Source organism: Cnephaeus nilssonii (genome assembly GCF_951640355.1).
Source record: "Cnephaeus nilssonii genome assembly, chromosome: 1".
Taxonomy (NCBI): Eukaryota; Metazoa; Chordata; class Mammalia; order Chiroptera; family Vespertilionidae; genus Cnephaeus; species Cnephaeus nilssonii.
In genome coordinates this window covers 88,506,936-88,521,692 of record NC_137072.1, presented here as the reverse complement: position 1 = coordinate 88,521,692, position 14,757 = coordinate 88,506,936, and the positions used below count along the sequence as shown (strand labels likewise).

The 14,757-nt window shown below is 39.3% G+C and overlaps 1 protein-coding gene across 2 annotated transcripts in view; it reads right to left on the bottom strand.

Moving 5' to 3' along the window:
- The window catches only part of TXK (TXK tyrosine kinase), a gene marked incomplete at its 5' end in the record, with an annotated part of 58,779 nt that overhangs the window by 22,643 nt on the left and 21,379 nt on the right, over window positions 1-14,757 (bottom strand). Inside the window, 4 exons of one of the 2 annotated variants that reach the window (XM_079773975.1) lie at window positions 2,846-2,900; window positions 9,417-9,482; window positions 12,915-13,120; window positions 13,855-13,957. In XM_079773975.1, the coding sequence (XP_079630101.1) occupies window positions 2,846-2,900; window positions 9,417-9,482; window positions 12,915-13,120; window positions 13,855-13,957 (430 nt within the window). The remainder of the gene's footprint in view (window positions 1-2,845; window positions 2,901-9,416; window positions 9,483-12,914; window positions 13,121-13,854; window positions 13,958-14,757) is intronic. The other variant, XM_079773976.1, reaches the window with a different exon arrangement.

Sequence of the window (14,757 nt, the reverse complement as noted above, 5' to 3'; positions counted from 1 at the left end):
CTCAATAAAGCTGTGGATTGCTTTCAAATAATCTTGAATGTGTTGGGCAGTTTTATTTGATTTTGTGTGTGTGTGTTTGTTATTTTAAAATGCTTCTGCTTTATTGAGGGTGTTTACACTTGTGGAGAGAAAAATATCTCAGAATCTTGTCAAACCCTTGAAAGTTTACACCCGTGAAAGTGCTGCCGATAAGTTGCTTGAGAGCTGCACCACCCACGGCATGGCCTGGCCCTCAAGGTGACACAGTCCATAAGGCAGAGTCTCCTTCTCCTCCCAGATGCTCACCAAGAGACAAGCCCCGTGTTCTGCTCAAATTGTCAAACCAAAGAACCTCTTATAGCCACTTAACATGATAAAATCTAGCTCTCTCTCCGAGTGGAAGACCTAAATGTGAAACGCAAATCTTTAAAAACATTTAAAAGAAAACTTACAATTCCTTTATCACCTCAGGAGAGAGAGGAATTTCTTATAATAAACAAATAAACAAAAAAGCAGAGATCATAAGAAAAATATTGAGAAATTTGGTATTAATATTTTTAGAAATTCTGCATAAGAAAACAGCATAAAGTGTTTTTTTTAAGCCAGAAACCAGAAGAATATAGTTGTAACACATAACTGACAAAAGATTGGTATTCAGAATATATTTTTAAAACACGCATTAGTCAGTTTAAAAGACGAATACTACAGAAAAACGAGCAAAGACTATTAACAGGCATGTAACAGCAGAGAAAGCCCACTGGCCCACAGACACCTGAAAAGTTACTCAATAGAGATGTTTATCAAAGAAATGCACATTTCAAAATATATATATGAAATTTCTTACTCAATGCCAGGCAGATACCAAAGGTTGGCAAGAATGTAGGAAACTAGTTTTCTCATTCCCTGGAAGAGTTTCAACTAGTACAAGTACTTTGAATCATGATTTGATAATATCTAGTAATGTTAAATGTGCACATACCCCTGACCAGACCATTCCATTTCTGGGTACAATTGAAAGAAACCCCTTGCCTTTGCATATCAAATGAAACATACACGGAAGTTCTCTGCAGCACTGTTTGTGATAGTAGGAAATTAGAAACAATTTGAATGTTTATCACTAGTGAAATGGATATGTTTGGGTATCCTATATAATAAAAGCCTACTATGCACATTGACCGAACAGCAGAACGACCAGTGGAACGACTGGCAGAACGACCGGTCGCTATGATGCACACTGACCACCAGGGAGCAGATGCTCAACGCTGGAGCTGCCCCAGCCCGCAGACCCCAGGCCAGCCAAGGCAGGTGCCAGCGGGGGTTCCCCCGCGATCGCCCCGCTGGTCTCCCCAAAGATTGGCCCTGATTGCTGGCCAGGCCTGGGGACCCTACCCGTGCACAAATTTCATGCACTGGGCCTCTAGTACTCATATAATGAAATAGTAGGCAGCAGTTAAAGGAATGTGTTTGATCTATCTGTACCCTTTTGAATAAAATTGAAAATATAATGCTTAATTTAAAATATCAACACATATGGCCTCCTTTATGTTAAACGTTAAAACACATAAAATAACACTCCAGTTTGCTTATTGCACAATCTATGATAAAAAACGTAAACATGGGGACAAAATGGGAAATGTTCTTCTACTGTGATTGCCTCTGGGGAGTGGGGGAGGACAAGAACGATGAGAGGATGGGCTCAAATGTTTTATTTCATTAGGAAATGTCATGGCCAAATGTGAGCATGCTGTGATATCTAGGCTGTGTGGGGGTTGTCACATAATTCCCTGTGCTAGTCTCTGTGGGGAGGTCAGACCCTCGCCCTGTCAGGCTTCCTCTCGGAAGCAGAACCACTCATGCTGCACAGCCTCGTTCCCTGTGATCACCTGGCTCACTGTGGATCTACTTCTGGACTTCCCTCCTCCGGTTCTGCTTGCCTCTCATCCATCTTCTTTGTTCATTCTGGACCTACTAAGATCACTTTACAGAAAGCCAGGAGGACACCACCTTTGTGGCACTCTCCATTTCCTCCTAACCAGTGAACCCAGACCTGACCTCCAACCTCCATGCCCACCCCCGTGAGGTGAGCTGGGTCTATGTCCCTCATGCTCTCTCTGCCTGTCCCCCAGCTGTTACCTGGACCCTCCCTGTGTCCTGAGCCATTCCTGGCATTGGGTTTTTAGTTACAGAACTGATTCTTTCTCACTTATATTTCTAGATTTCCTCAACATCCGACAGCAGTGTGTAATGACACAAATACCTTGCACCTACTTTCTAGTTTTGACTCCACGTGTACCCACAGTTAATGTTTACCGTCAGTTGGAAATTTAAACTCTATGCAGTTTTGTTTTGTTTTGACCTAAATGATCAGTTTTGACCAAGCTTGATATTTTGGCTACCTTACTCTTCCCTTTGTTCCCAAAGATCAAAGAAGGTGCAGCACCGTGTATTTTTTGATATTTGTGTTTTTAATGAGCCTAAGCTCAGCTCATGAGGATAGGGTGTATATTTGATTGGCACTGAGGCAAAGGTGTTTGGGCCATTCAAATATAGATTGTACGGTAGAATGCACTTTGGAGTAGATGAAGGAGTTGTAGAATGTTGGTGTTGAAATCGTTTCAGGAAAGATGTTTCTGAAGTTATGATGAAAATCAATAAAAAACATAATCTGATACAAGGACAACTAGTTTACAACATCAAAAAAATGTGTATAGGAAAAAATGTGTATAGAGATGAAATTATAGTACTTTAAAACTAAAAAGAACAGGAAGCAATAAAACTTTTTAGTTGGGTAAGGTCTTTCTTTACAATGCAGCCCTCATGGAAATTTTGAAAATATTCAGATTTATTCAGGAATAAATTGAATTACCTCTTGTCTCAAAAGACGTTCTGCCTGATTTCTGGTAATGTTTCTATGGTACCACCTGTAAAAGCAATAAAAATAATTTTTAAATTGTATATTTCTTTCCTTTTTTTTTTCCAGAAAAAAGAAAACACCCTGCTCCATTTCCCTGTCTTAAAAACTTACTCCAGAACTGATTTTTAGAATATAGAGTGGGTTTTTAAGTTCACATGAACAATAATGTGCTATTGTGGGCCAGTTAATTTAGTTTAGTGGAGTTTTATTAGTTGCAGGTTTATTCTATTATCTCAATTCAACTTTCTGACACATACTTAGTATATAATTTTGAACAATTTAACCTCCTAAAAATTTCCATGAAAGATATGTGGTTAAGAAGTCATCATCTTCACCCTGGCCAGTGTGGCTGGGTTGGTTGGAGTGTTGTACCATACTCCAAAGGTCATGGGTTTGATTCCCATCAGGTCACATACCCAGGTTGTGGGTTTGATCCCCGGTCAGGGTACAGGGGGCAACTGATCAATGTCTCTCTTTCTCTCTCCCTTTCCCTTCCTCTCTCTCTCTAAAATCAATAAAAGATATCCTCAGGTGAGAATTTAAAAAATAAAAAAGGAAGTCATCATCTTCAGTAAACACTTCATTGAGTTTTGGTAGACAAACTAAAAAAAATACCTATTTCTTTCTTCTCAGGAAATTCTTATTTGCATGTTTTTGTATGTGCGATGTTACCTTTCCAAAATTAAAACCCACCCTAACTTACATGACTTTCCCAAGTATGTACTTTGCAGTAAAGTGAGCAGTTCAGTGAATGGAACAATCTATATAACCCTGCTCCACACCCCTCTCCAGCCCCATCTTTCCTCATTCTCTGCTCACTCATGAGCTTCGCCACTTGGGATTCCTTCCTTCCTCAAATTCACCATGCCCTTTTCTGCCCCTATCTTTCTATTACCTCTCTGCATGAAACATGTCACTATAAGACTTTAGAACAGCGACTTTCAGCCTTTTTCATTTCATGGCACACATAAACTAATTACAAAAATTCTGCAGCACACCAAAATATATACTATATATTTTGCCGATCTGACAGAAAAAAAAATGTAAAATTTTGATTCATTCACACTGGATATCTATTATTGTGTTGGTTGTTGTCATTTTTTTTTTATTTTTTTTATTACAATCTGAAGGAAAAAAGGTCAGTGCCCCCTGACTAAATAGTCGGTTATTGCATGTTTTAAAAATTCTTGCAGCACACCGGTTGAGAATCGATGCTTTAGAATACCAGAAGTGCACACAGTTGTCATAATTAAATAATATTATAACTTAAATATGAAGTTTTGTATGACAAAACCTAGTCAGTAAGCAAACATGGTACAAGAAAGAAAAAAAGGAAACAGAACCAAAAAGAGAAAAAGAAAAATGGAAAAACTTTCATTTTAAAACAAGATTTTTAAAAGCAGCTAATTTGATATTACCAGAAATACTATTTTTAAGGACAGTGGAAGGAAGAATGCACATATAGCCCTGCACTGAGTCATAATGGGGGGCGGGGAGAGGGGGCAGATGGTGGCTAAATGAAACTCATACCTGACTGCGGATGGAATCGATCTTATTACATGGACTTCCCCTAACCTCTAGCAGTAGAAAGCTGCCACTAAATTAGGATGGTCAGGTATGAAAAATACTAATGTCCTTAAAAGGAAAATGAGCCTTTAAAAAGATGAACCATAGATAGTAGGGATGATTAGGGATGATTCTAGATAAAATAATATGACTACTTATCACTAGTGGGAATAGGAGTAACTGTGATGTCCAACTGTGAATATCATTTAGTACTTTTTAATGAATATTCATATTGTGAAGGGAATTTCAAGGTGAATCTGAGGCCTCCTGTTGTAGAGATAAAGACATGGGGAATCGGCTTCAAGGGGCCCCCACTGGCTAAGTTGTGAAACATGGGTGCTAAAAGGAGAATAACAATTATAGCTCAATAAAATATGTTGAATCTGTGAAAAGTAAAGACTGCATAAGGGTACTTCAAATAAGAAAAAGTTAAGATAAATTGCATTTTTTTCTAAATGTTTTTCACCAGCCATCATATCGGTGTTCATTTTGTTGCTTTGTATTTATTTAGTATAGTGATAAATAATATAAGTAAATAGGTTATTTTGTTTAAATGTAAATTAAAAATATGTGTGCATGTCGTTAGAAGGACTTCCAAGTTGTAATCAAAGAACCAGATAGAAGTATAGGAAGAATTTAGGATTCTTTAAAATAATGCAGGATTCCACAGGCAGGAATGAGACTGGATGACTATAACTTAGAAGGTTGGGGCACGTATTGCAGAATAAATCAAATGGTAAAAGTTAGAAGAGTTGTGCGTGTTTTTTAAATTGGTAAGGCTGTAACTCGTACCTAGACAACACTAATTATAAAACTGATACCAAGGATGTGGGTCTGGGACTTGAGACAGGGCTTCTATTGACATATTTTAAAAATCCAGCACATCCAACTCTGGTTGAGTACAAACATCTTGTGTAGATGTAAGCCTCAGGTCCCACGTCCCTGTCTTAGATTTCCGATCAATGAGTAACAGTATTGTGCTCTTGAGTTTTCAACCTAGAAACCCTCTTCAACCTGAAACCCTCTTCAGTCTGCTTCTCTTAGTAAGTGACTTCCTAACCCTGAGAAGGTTAAGCAGTCAGTGCAGAGATAATGAGATAAATCAGACTCATAGAAAGTTCAGGACAATCAATGTTAGATATTTAAAATGTCTATAATTTAAAAAGAATCTGGCATATTGGGGTTTTGCCTCTGGTTTAAAATTTATAATTAATCTTGACTTGGCATTTGAAGTTCAAGGGAATTTGACTCATTTTTAAAATATTTGCATGGTTAAGAGGACTTGATTTAGATCTACCTAGAGTTAGTGAGATTCACATGTGTTTAATTTATTAGATTTACCACGTAAGTTTAATTTATTAGATGTCCAGGATCATGGAAGGACTTGCAAAGGACTATTGTCCTGTCTGGCATGTGAAGAACTAAAAAAAGAAACTGAATGTATTCAGTTTATTAATTCAGTTAAATGTTTCAGGAAATTTAATTAGCTGAACTTATAAATAGGACTGATTGTTGAAGAACATTTAATATGTTGAGTTTGAAATAAGGTAATTGTTCATATTTTTTCATATTTATAAAGAGTATATCAGGATTTACAAGTTAAATTTGAAGGCTTACTGAAAACTAGGTTTTTACATTGTATTGTTGATAATTGGATATTAATTTAAAACCAAAGTAGCCATAAACATTTCTACATATAAAGGCTCCCCTGAGATGTCAGAGCTCACATTGACACAGCATTCCCTCCCCTGAGTACCCCCTACCACCTTTAGCCTCAAGTCACTTCCTCAGAAAGGTCTTCCCCAACCAACATCTAAATTATACCTCCTTCCCCATTGCTTTCTAAATTATAGCTAAATTATACCTCCTTCCCTTTTGCTTTCTCCCAGTGTCCCACACTGTTTCTTCCCAACACTACAATTTAAAATTACATATTTATCTGTGAATTTGGAGATGTGTAATGTCTATATCCCCCTGAAGCTGTAAATCTCATGAAGCTGGGACTGCTTCTGGGCATTCCGTGTTGCATCTCCAGTGTCTGAAAAAGCTAACACCTGGTAGTGCATACGTGTACGATAAATAAAGATCGAACAAATAAAGTGATTCAGGAGACTGAAGTAACCATGACATGTAGTACGCCTGCAATACTGGGTAAGGTGGTTCAAACTGTAAATGCCTTTCTAGTTACCGTATTTTCCGGCGTATAAGACGACTTTTTAACCCAGGAAAGTCTTATACGCCGGAAAATAAGGTATTTTCATGGTTCAAGGAAATACTGATAATTGCTAGAAATTATTGAACATTGACTCTGTACTGTATGGGACAGGTATTATTGTCCCCAGTTTTCAGATCACTCGGATGTTTGGAGACATTAGGCAAGTGCCTGCAGCCATAGCACTAATCAGGATTTGAACCCAGATTTTCCCAATGTCTATGTCCACACTACAGTACTTTGACCTAGGGCAGTAATTCTGGACAGTCATTAGAACAGCACTTGGCACGGAGTAAATGGCTGATCAACTTTTAGTGATTATTACATCTATATCCTAACAAATCTTTTTTTTAAGAAATAGCAATAATACTAAAAAGCAGTCTTCCCATAATTGGAGTTATTAAAGAAAATAACTTTTAAAGACACATAAATCAAGGCCCAAGGAAATGAAATTGTTATTCTAACCTCAGAGTGGTTTTATTCAAATGATCCAATATCTATAATATAAACAAGTTGTTGAACTGGTCTAAACAGGGGCAGCAATGAGCAAATTTATTGAAAATGGAAAAAAGGAAAGGAAGATTGCTGGTTAGTGATTTTCTATTCACTAATCCCCAAACATGGTTAGGTACCTTTACACATGTCTCCTTTAACTCCTGGAAAAACAGAATTGGAATTCTAATATGAAAAAAAAAAGTCTTCTTTTTTTCTTAACAGATTTCCAAACACAACTTCCCTGACCTGGCTTTCAAAGAGACCTGTTTGTGACTCACAGATACAGAGAACAATTTGATATTTGCCAGATGGGAGGGGGATTGGAAGGATGGGCAAAGAAGGTATAAAGGGATGAAGAAGTACAAACTGGTAGTTACGGAATAGTCGTGGGAATGTAAAGTACAGCATAGGGAATATAGTCAATAATATTGTAATAACTATGTGTGGTTATATGGGTATTAGATTTATCAGGGTGATCACTTTGTAAGTTATATAAATGTCTAATCACTGGGTGTACACCAGAAACTAATATAACAATGTACATCAACTGTAATTAAAAAAATATAGATATTAAAGAGAAAAAAGCAAGAGGATACAGAGAGAGAGAGAGAGAGAGAGAGAGAGAGAGAGAGAGAGAGAGAGAGAGAGAAACCTGTTTGCGTTGGTCAGCTTTAGTGGAGATGAGTAACTGTAGACAGTTGTGGAAATGTTTTCCAGGGAAGGTGAGTTCAGCCACTGAAGGGCTTTGTTTGACTGAGTGGAGACTGGAATTTCGGAGCAGAGCTAAATGACGCAGATCAAGAGAGGGGAGTGAAGGAGAGGAGAAGAGAGAAGAGACCCTCTAATGGGGCCAAGGAGAGGGACTTAGGAGAGAGATTTAGCTTGAGACATAGCTAATAGAGAAGTCTGGTAAGGTTATGTGTGTGTCATGTATCCTGTGGTCATCCGTCACCTGTTTCTCCCCTCCAATAAAGTGTACGTTATTCACCAATTCTTTAAAAATTGGATTTGTTTTAGGGAAGGGGTATGCTGAGTCTGCCCTCTAGGTGGGCTTAAATTAGCAGCAAGGCAGACCAATGGGTTCTCTCATCCAATTTGTATTTGCTGCCTGGTTCTCAGAGAAGCACCTGTCTACATGCCTCCACTCATTACCTACTGCCACATGCTAGAAACATATGTTAATTGCAAAACAAGTATCTAAGTGGGGGAGGGCACTCAAGAGCTCAAATTGAACCTGAAGTCGTAAAAGACTAGGACTACTCCCAGCTCGGCTACTCTCTACATATAAATTAATCTCTCAACCGTAGTTTCTGATCTGCAGAATGAGGGACTAAACAAGTGATTGCTAAGATCACCTCTATCTTCCAAATCCATATAACAAAAATAGATTTCTAAGCAGGACTCCAGCAAACATGTCAAGAGTTCTTCCAAACTACACTGGCCCCATTCTCATCTGCAACTGTTTCTAAAACATTTCAAAACATGAGCCAAAATAGAGTAATCCTATCTAATAAAAGGGTAATATGCAAATTAACCATCACTCCATCACAAAGATGGTGGCGCCCAGTCCTCTCAGCCCTGCCGGAGTCCCCCAGTCCCAGGGGGGCAGCCGCTGAGAGCAGGCAGCATGAGCAGCCTGGCAGAATGCTTGCTTCGTCGCTGCAGTGATGAGGCAAGCGTTCCACCCCGGCCGCAGAGGACCTCTGGGTAGTGGGCACAAAGCAGCTGGGCAGTGGGGAGAGGAATGCTTGTGTCGTTGCCCTGGCAACGAGGCAAGTGTTCTGTGCCCAGCCACAGATGGGCCTCTGGGCTGCGGAGAGCTTCTGGGCAGTGGGCATAGAGCGGCCAGGCCCCACAGAGAGCTACTGGTGCACGGATTTGTGCGCAGGGCTACTAGTGTGTCTATAAATTAAGTCCAATTTGCCACTCATTGAAAATTTAATGTCCTTTTAAAAATAATTTTCCATTTAGGAGACATAGTAAAACAAGTGCAAGACGAGTGTTTGGTTTCATGCTGTCACTGTCAAAACAAAAAACAATGGCTACACAAACTGAAACAAAAATAAGTTTCAGAAAAAGAAGTTTCTGAATCAACCATTATAAGGATCAAAGACCTCTTGAGCTAGAGCTGCCGAACGTGTTACTTTCTTTTCCTTTTTCAGACCAAAAACAGTATTTGAGCTTAGAACCTGACAAAATGTAGCTGATTTTCATAGATTAACCATAGAGCGTATTTTGGAAGACACTTACTCATAAATTTCTAAATTGGTTAGTTTGTTTTCAGCCACGTAGTTGCTTGGAATAAAGCCTTCATTCCTATAACAAAAGACAAAGCAAAAATAAAAATTTTGCCAAGTTTATAGCATTATAAGGGCAACAGTTCTTATAAATGTCAAGGCTGTAGGGGAAGTCAAGTTCATTTTACTGATGTTGTTAAAAGAGGAAAACAGGTTTTTCACTTCCACATTTAACTAAAATCTCAATATAATAAATAGCAAGATCCTGACTTATAATATTAGTTTAAAGGTGTCTTATGACACCAGACTCTTTTTAGAGAGGAAAAGGGGCACTTACATGACCCCTGGGATGGCATAGTGACCAGGTTAACCACTGCGCAATTACAAAGATACTGTTTGCTGCAGAGCATTCGATAGAGTAGATATTCTAGTTTAGCCACGTCCCTATTACAGCAACGTGATGAAGAAATACTTGAATGTGCCATTTTTGCCCAAGGAGGGGCATTTCTCTAAGACAGACACTAAGCAGGGAAATTGCTGGGACACCACACATGTGTGTCTTTCAGTAGATACAGCAAATTGTCTAGAAGGGACATACACCAATTTACCCACCCTTCAGCAGGGTGAGGAATTCCCTTTTCCTACACCTACACCTTCAAATTACATTTGAAATTACAAAAAGATCCCCAAGACATATTATTGGGAAATAAAAGCAACTTGTAGGACAATGCATAAAGTGTGCTAAGGTTTAGATAAATTAAGTCTGCAAACAATACCATATATTTCAATATGTGCATGACAGTGCATGGAAAATGATTTACTAAATGAATAATGGTGCTTATTTTTGAGAAAGAGACTGGGTTTGGAGGTGTGGCAAAGCAGAATTTTGGCATTATTTTCCATGTTATAAAGAACTATATGCACTTATTAACTGTAAAGTTAAATATTAGTTGGTTGGTTGGTTGGTTGGTTGGTTGGTTGGTTGGTTGGGTGGTTGGTTGTTTTGGTCTGAATCATGCCAACAGGCCACGTGCAGGAGTTGCTATTTCTGCAGTCCTAAACCTACTGATAACTCTATTCCCACTGAAACATCTCTATCACATGTTGAATCTAAACTAAGATTTGGAAAGACAGCCAAATAATCAGGAAAATAGAAAGAAAGAGGGCATGTGATATAAATACTTCTGATATTTATATACTTATAATCTGCAATATTTATATACTTATAATCTGCAAATCTTGACAAAGATCAGAAATCAATGCCGGCATCCTCTCCCAGAGAGGCCAGACACTCCTCAGAATCCTTCTCTACCCAGGACTTCAGTCAGGCGTTAACCATCTATCGCAACTGGCACAGTGAAGTCTGTTTGCATCCCGGGTCTTTTTCCCCTTGCTGCTTAATTCAGCACCTACTTCCAAAGCTAGTCATTGTAGAAATATGAAAATAAGGAAGAGCCTGTTTCTGTTCCTACCTTAGAGCCTAACAGGAAAAATCAAAACAAAAAACACGTCAAATTCCCAGAGAAAGTATAAATCAGAATAGGAACCTATAGAAATTATTATTCCCATTTTATAAATAAAGACATAAAAACTCATTAAAAATAGAACTAGCTTGTGATCCAGCAATTCCACTTCTGGGCATTTATCTGAAAAAAACAAACAAAAACAAACAAACAAACAAAAAAAAACACTAATGTGGACCCCAATTTTCATTGCAGCATTATTTTCAATAGCCAGGACATGGAACCAACCTAAGTATCCATCAATGCAAGAATGGATAAAGAAAATGTGAGATGAGAGATAATAGATAGATAGATAGATAGATAGATAGATAGATAGATAGATAGATAGAAAGAATGGAATATTATTTGGTCATAATAAAGAATTAAATCTTGCCATTTGCAACAATGTAGATGGAACTTCAGGGCATTATGCTAAGTGAAATAAGTCAGAGAAAAAGATAAATACTGTATGATCTCACTTATAGGTGGAATCTAAAAGATTTTTTACATTAAAAATTGAAAGCTCATAGATAAAGAGAACAGCTTGGTGGTTGCCAGAGATGGGGGAGTGCCATGGGGGTCGGAACAATTGGTGAAGAGGATCAAAAGATGTAAATTTCCAGTGACAAAATACATGTCCTGGGGATGCAATGGACAGCATAGTGACTATCCTATCTAATAAGAGAGTAATATACAGATTGGTCATCACTGCAACACACAATATAGCTGCCCCCATGTGGTCAATGATCCTGCCCCCATGTGGACACAAGATGGCCACTACAAGATGACCAGCAGGAGAGGGCAGTTGGGAGGCACCGACCTGCAAGGGAGGGCAGTTGAGAGGGATCAGGCTTGCAAGGGAGGGCAGTTGGAGGTGATCAACCCTGCAGGAGAGGGCAGTTAGGGGTGACCAGGCTGGCAGAGGAGGGAAGTTGAGGGCAAACAGGCTGGCAGAGGGGCAGTTAAGCATCAATCAGGCTGGCAGCAGAGTGGTTAGGGGGTGATCAGGCTGGCAGGCAGAAGCGGTTAGGGGCAATCAGGAAGGCAGGCAGGCAAGCAGTTGGGAGCCATCAGTCCTGGATTGTGAGAGGGATGTCCCTCCAGGAGTCCCAGATTGGAGAGGGTACAGGCTGGGCTGAGGGACAACCCCCCGCCGTGCACGAATTTCGTGCACCGGGCTTCTAGTAGTTAATAATACTGTATTGCATATTTGAAAGTTGTTAAGAGACTAAACCTTAAAAGTTCTCATCACAAGAAAAAATATTCTGTAACTATATATGGTGACAGATGTTACCGAAACTTCTTCTGGTGATCGTTTTAAAATATATACAAATATTCAATCACTAGAGGCCCTCACAGCCCTAGCTTCGTCCAGAAGGTTGTCCGGAAGGTCATCTGTATGGTTGTTCCACTGTTCGGCCGTCCAGTCGATTTGCATATTACACTTTTATTATTATAGATTATGTTGTACACCTGGAACTAATAGAATGTTATATGCCAATTACAGCTCAATTTCAAAAAAAAAAGAAAGAAATGAAGCCTGGCCGGTGTGGTTCAGTGGTTGAGCGTTGACCCATGCACCAAGAGGTCTCTGGTTTGATTCCCAGTCAGGGCACATGCCTAGGTTGCGGGCTCGATCTCCAGTGGAGGGCATGCAGAAACGATCCTTGTTTCTATCTCTCTCTCCCTTCCTCTCTCTCTAAAATCAATTTTTAAAAACATATTTAAAAAAAAAAGAAATGGAAACTCAGAGAGGGTAAATGACTTGCCCAAAGGACACGATAGTAAGTGGCAGCATTGGAATGTGAAGCCAGGTGTATCCACTTCTGAGAGGCTGCTGAAATCATGGAGCTAGAAGCATGGGGAGCTGTAGGGACAGGTTTAATTTCACACAGAAGGAAGTTATAAACCCGGAGAAACTGAGCCAGTGAACAGCCTTCTTTATGCTTCAGAAGTCTGTAGGGGATAAAAGAGGAGGTATTTGATAAGGATCGAGCCACCCATCTTACCCCCAACGGTCTCTTGCCTTCCACCAGTGGGTATCATACTTCTCCAGGATCAGGTATTCCTCTGCTCTCTTTAATGCTAAGTCACAGGGCTCTCTGGGCAGGAAATCATAGAGTGCCATGACTCGGATCTTCTCTTCAGCAACCTCAGTGGGCGGGAGGGGAGGCAGCGGCTTGCGTTTTGACGGTTGCGCACGGCCCCTGCTGGACTGTGAAAACCAAGCAGTGAGTAGCTGTGCCGCTGTCCCAACAATCTATACGGATCCTAATCTGTACGAATCAAGAAGAGGCATAGAGCATCTTGGCCTGCTGCCCCCCTTCTCCCATCCAGCTGTGCCAGAGCGGAAGCCAGGGTGGATAAACATAGGAAATGACCAACTATAAAACAACTTTCGGATCCAGCAACACACTCATCGTTTTGTACGTTTTCAAGATCACACAATTCTCTTGCCAGCATTGCATTGGATTTTTTTTTTTTTTTTTACATTGGATATTTTTTTCCCTTGATTTCTTTCCCAATAGTTTCACTTTGTCTTACGGATTTTTCTCCCTTGGTAAAAGAAAAGCTGCCCTTTTCTTTCAGAAGCTGTAAGCTTGTGTTTGGCTTTACCATGCTTCCTAAGAACACTGTTTCTCCCAACACTGGACTGAAAACGAATCCTGGCCTCAAAACGGCAGCAGCCAGAATACATGTTTTCCCTATTCACTGTCCAGTTTCAAGTTCTTCCAAAATACAGCGGAGCAGGCTATGTTAACTGGTCTTTTTTTTTTTTTTTTCACTTTCTCCTAGAAAATTCATTCGCTAAATGTTTATTGAGCCCTTATTATGTGCCAAGCATGATACTAGGTCTGGGCATGGTAGCAAACAGTACCTACTGGAGCAGACCCTAAAAACCCAAGCTTCCTCGACCCCCACCCTTACCCCCATCAAGATGATACTCACTTGCTTCTTACTTCTCAGTTCACTGAACCACTGCCTGCGAGGCTGAGTGTATTTTTCTGAGAGCTCCTCATCATTGCTCAGGCTTATTTGTGTTCTCACTTGCCTGACATAAAAAAATAATAATGATCATGTTACAAGTGGTTATTTTTATTCAAGTTATCTGTAAAGCCACTAGATCATCCCAAAACTAGTACAAAAATCCAGGTCTCTTTCCCGAGGCTTTTTTAATTATGAAGACTAACCATTTCCTTGGGAAAGTTACTACCTCTCAGAATTTAATTTTTCTTATCCGGAGGTGCGAAGAGCACATAGAGTTGTTATGAAATAAAACTGAGGAAACATGTCACATGCCCAATACAGAGTCTGGTCCAGGTTAAGGACATAAAATCATAAACATGATAATGAAACACTCTGTATCAGGCACAGTGTTACTCATTTTACATGCATTACCTCGTTTCGTAGCATCTATTGTTATAAGTAGACATGATATAGTAATTAAGAACAGGAGTTCAAATCCCAGCTCTACCATTTCATAGTGTGGCCTTGGGTAAGCAATGTAACCTCTCTAAGCCTCAATTTCCTCATCTGTGAAATGGGGATTATAAAAATCCGTAGGTGGCTTTGAGAGTTACTTGAGCTAATAAATGCAAACCTCGTAGCACAATCTGACATATGGAACACTCCCATTAAATGTTAGCTGTGACTAATTTCATGGTGCTTTGGATTTTATTCTTATACAATCATTTGCTGGACACCAAAGTATAAAGACACTGATAGTTTTGAGGAGATATTCAAATGAATAAGACAGAATTCTTGCCCATAAAATTATAGAGTGGAACACAGGCATATAAATAGGATACATGAAATAAATATATACTAATAAAAGGGTAATATGCTAATTAG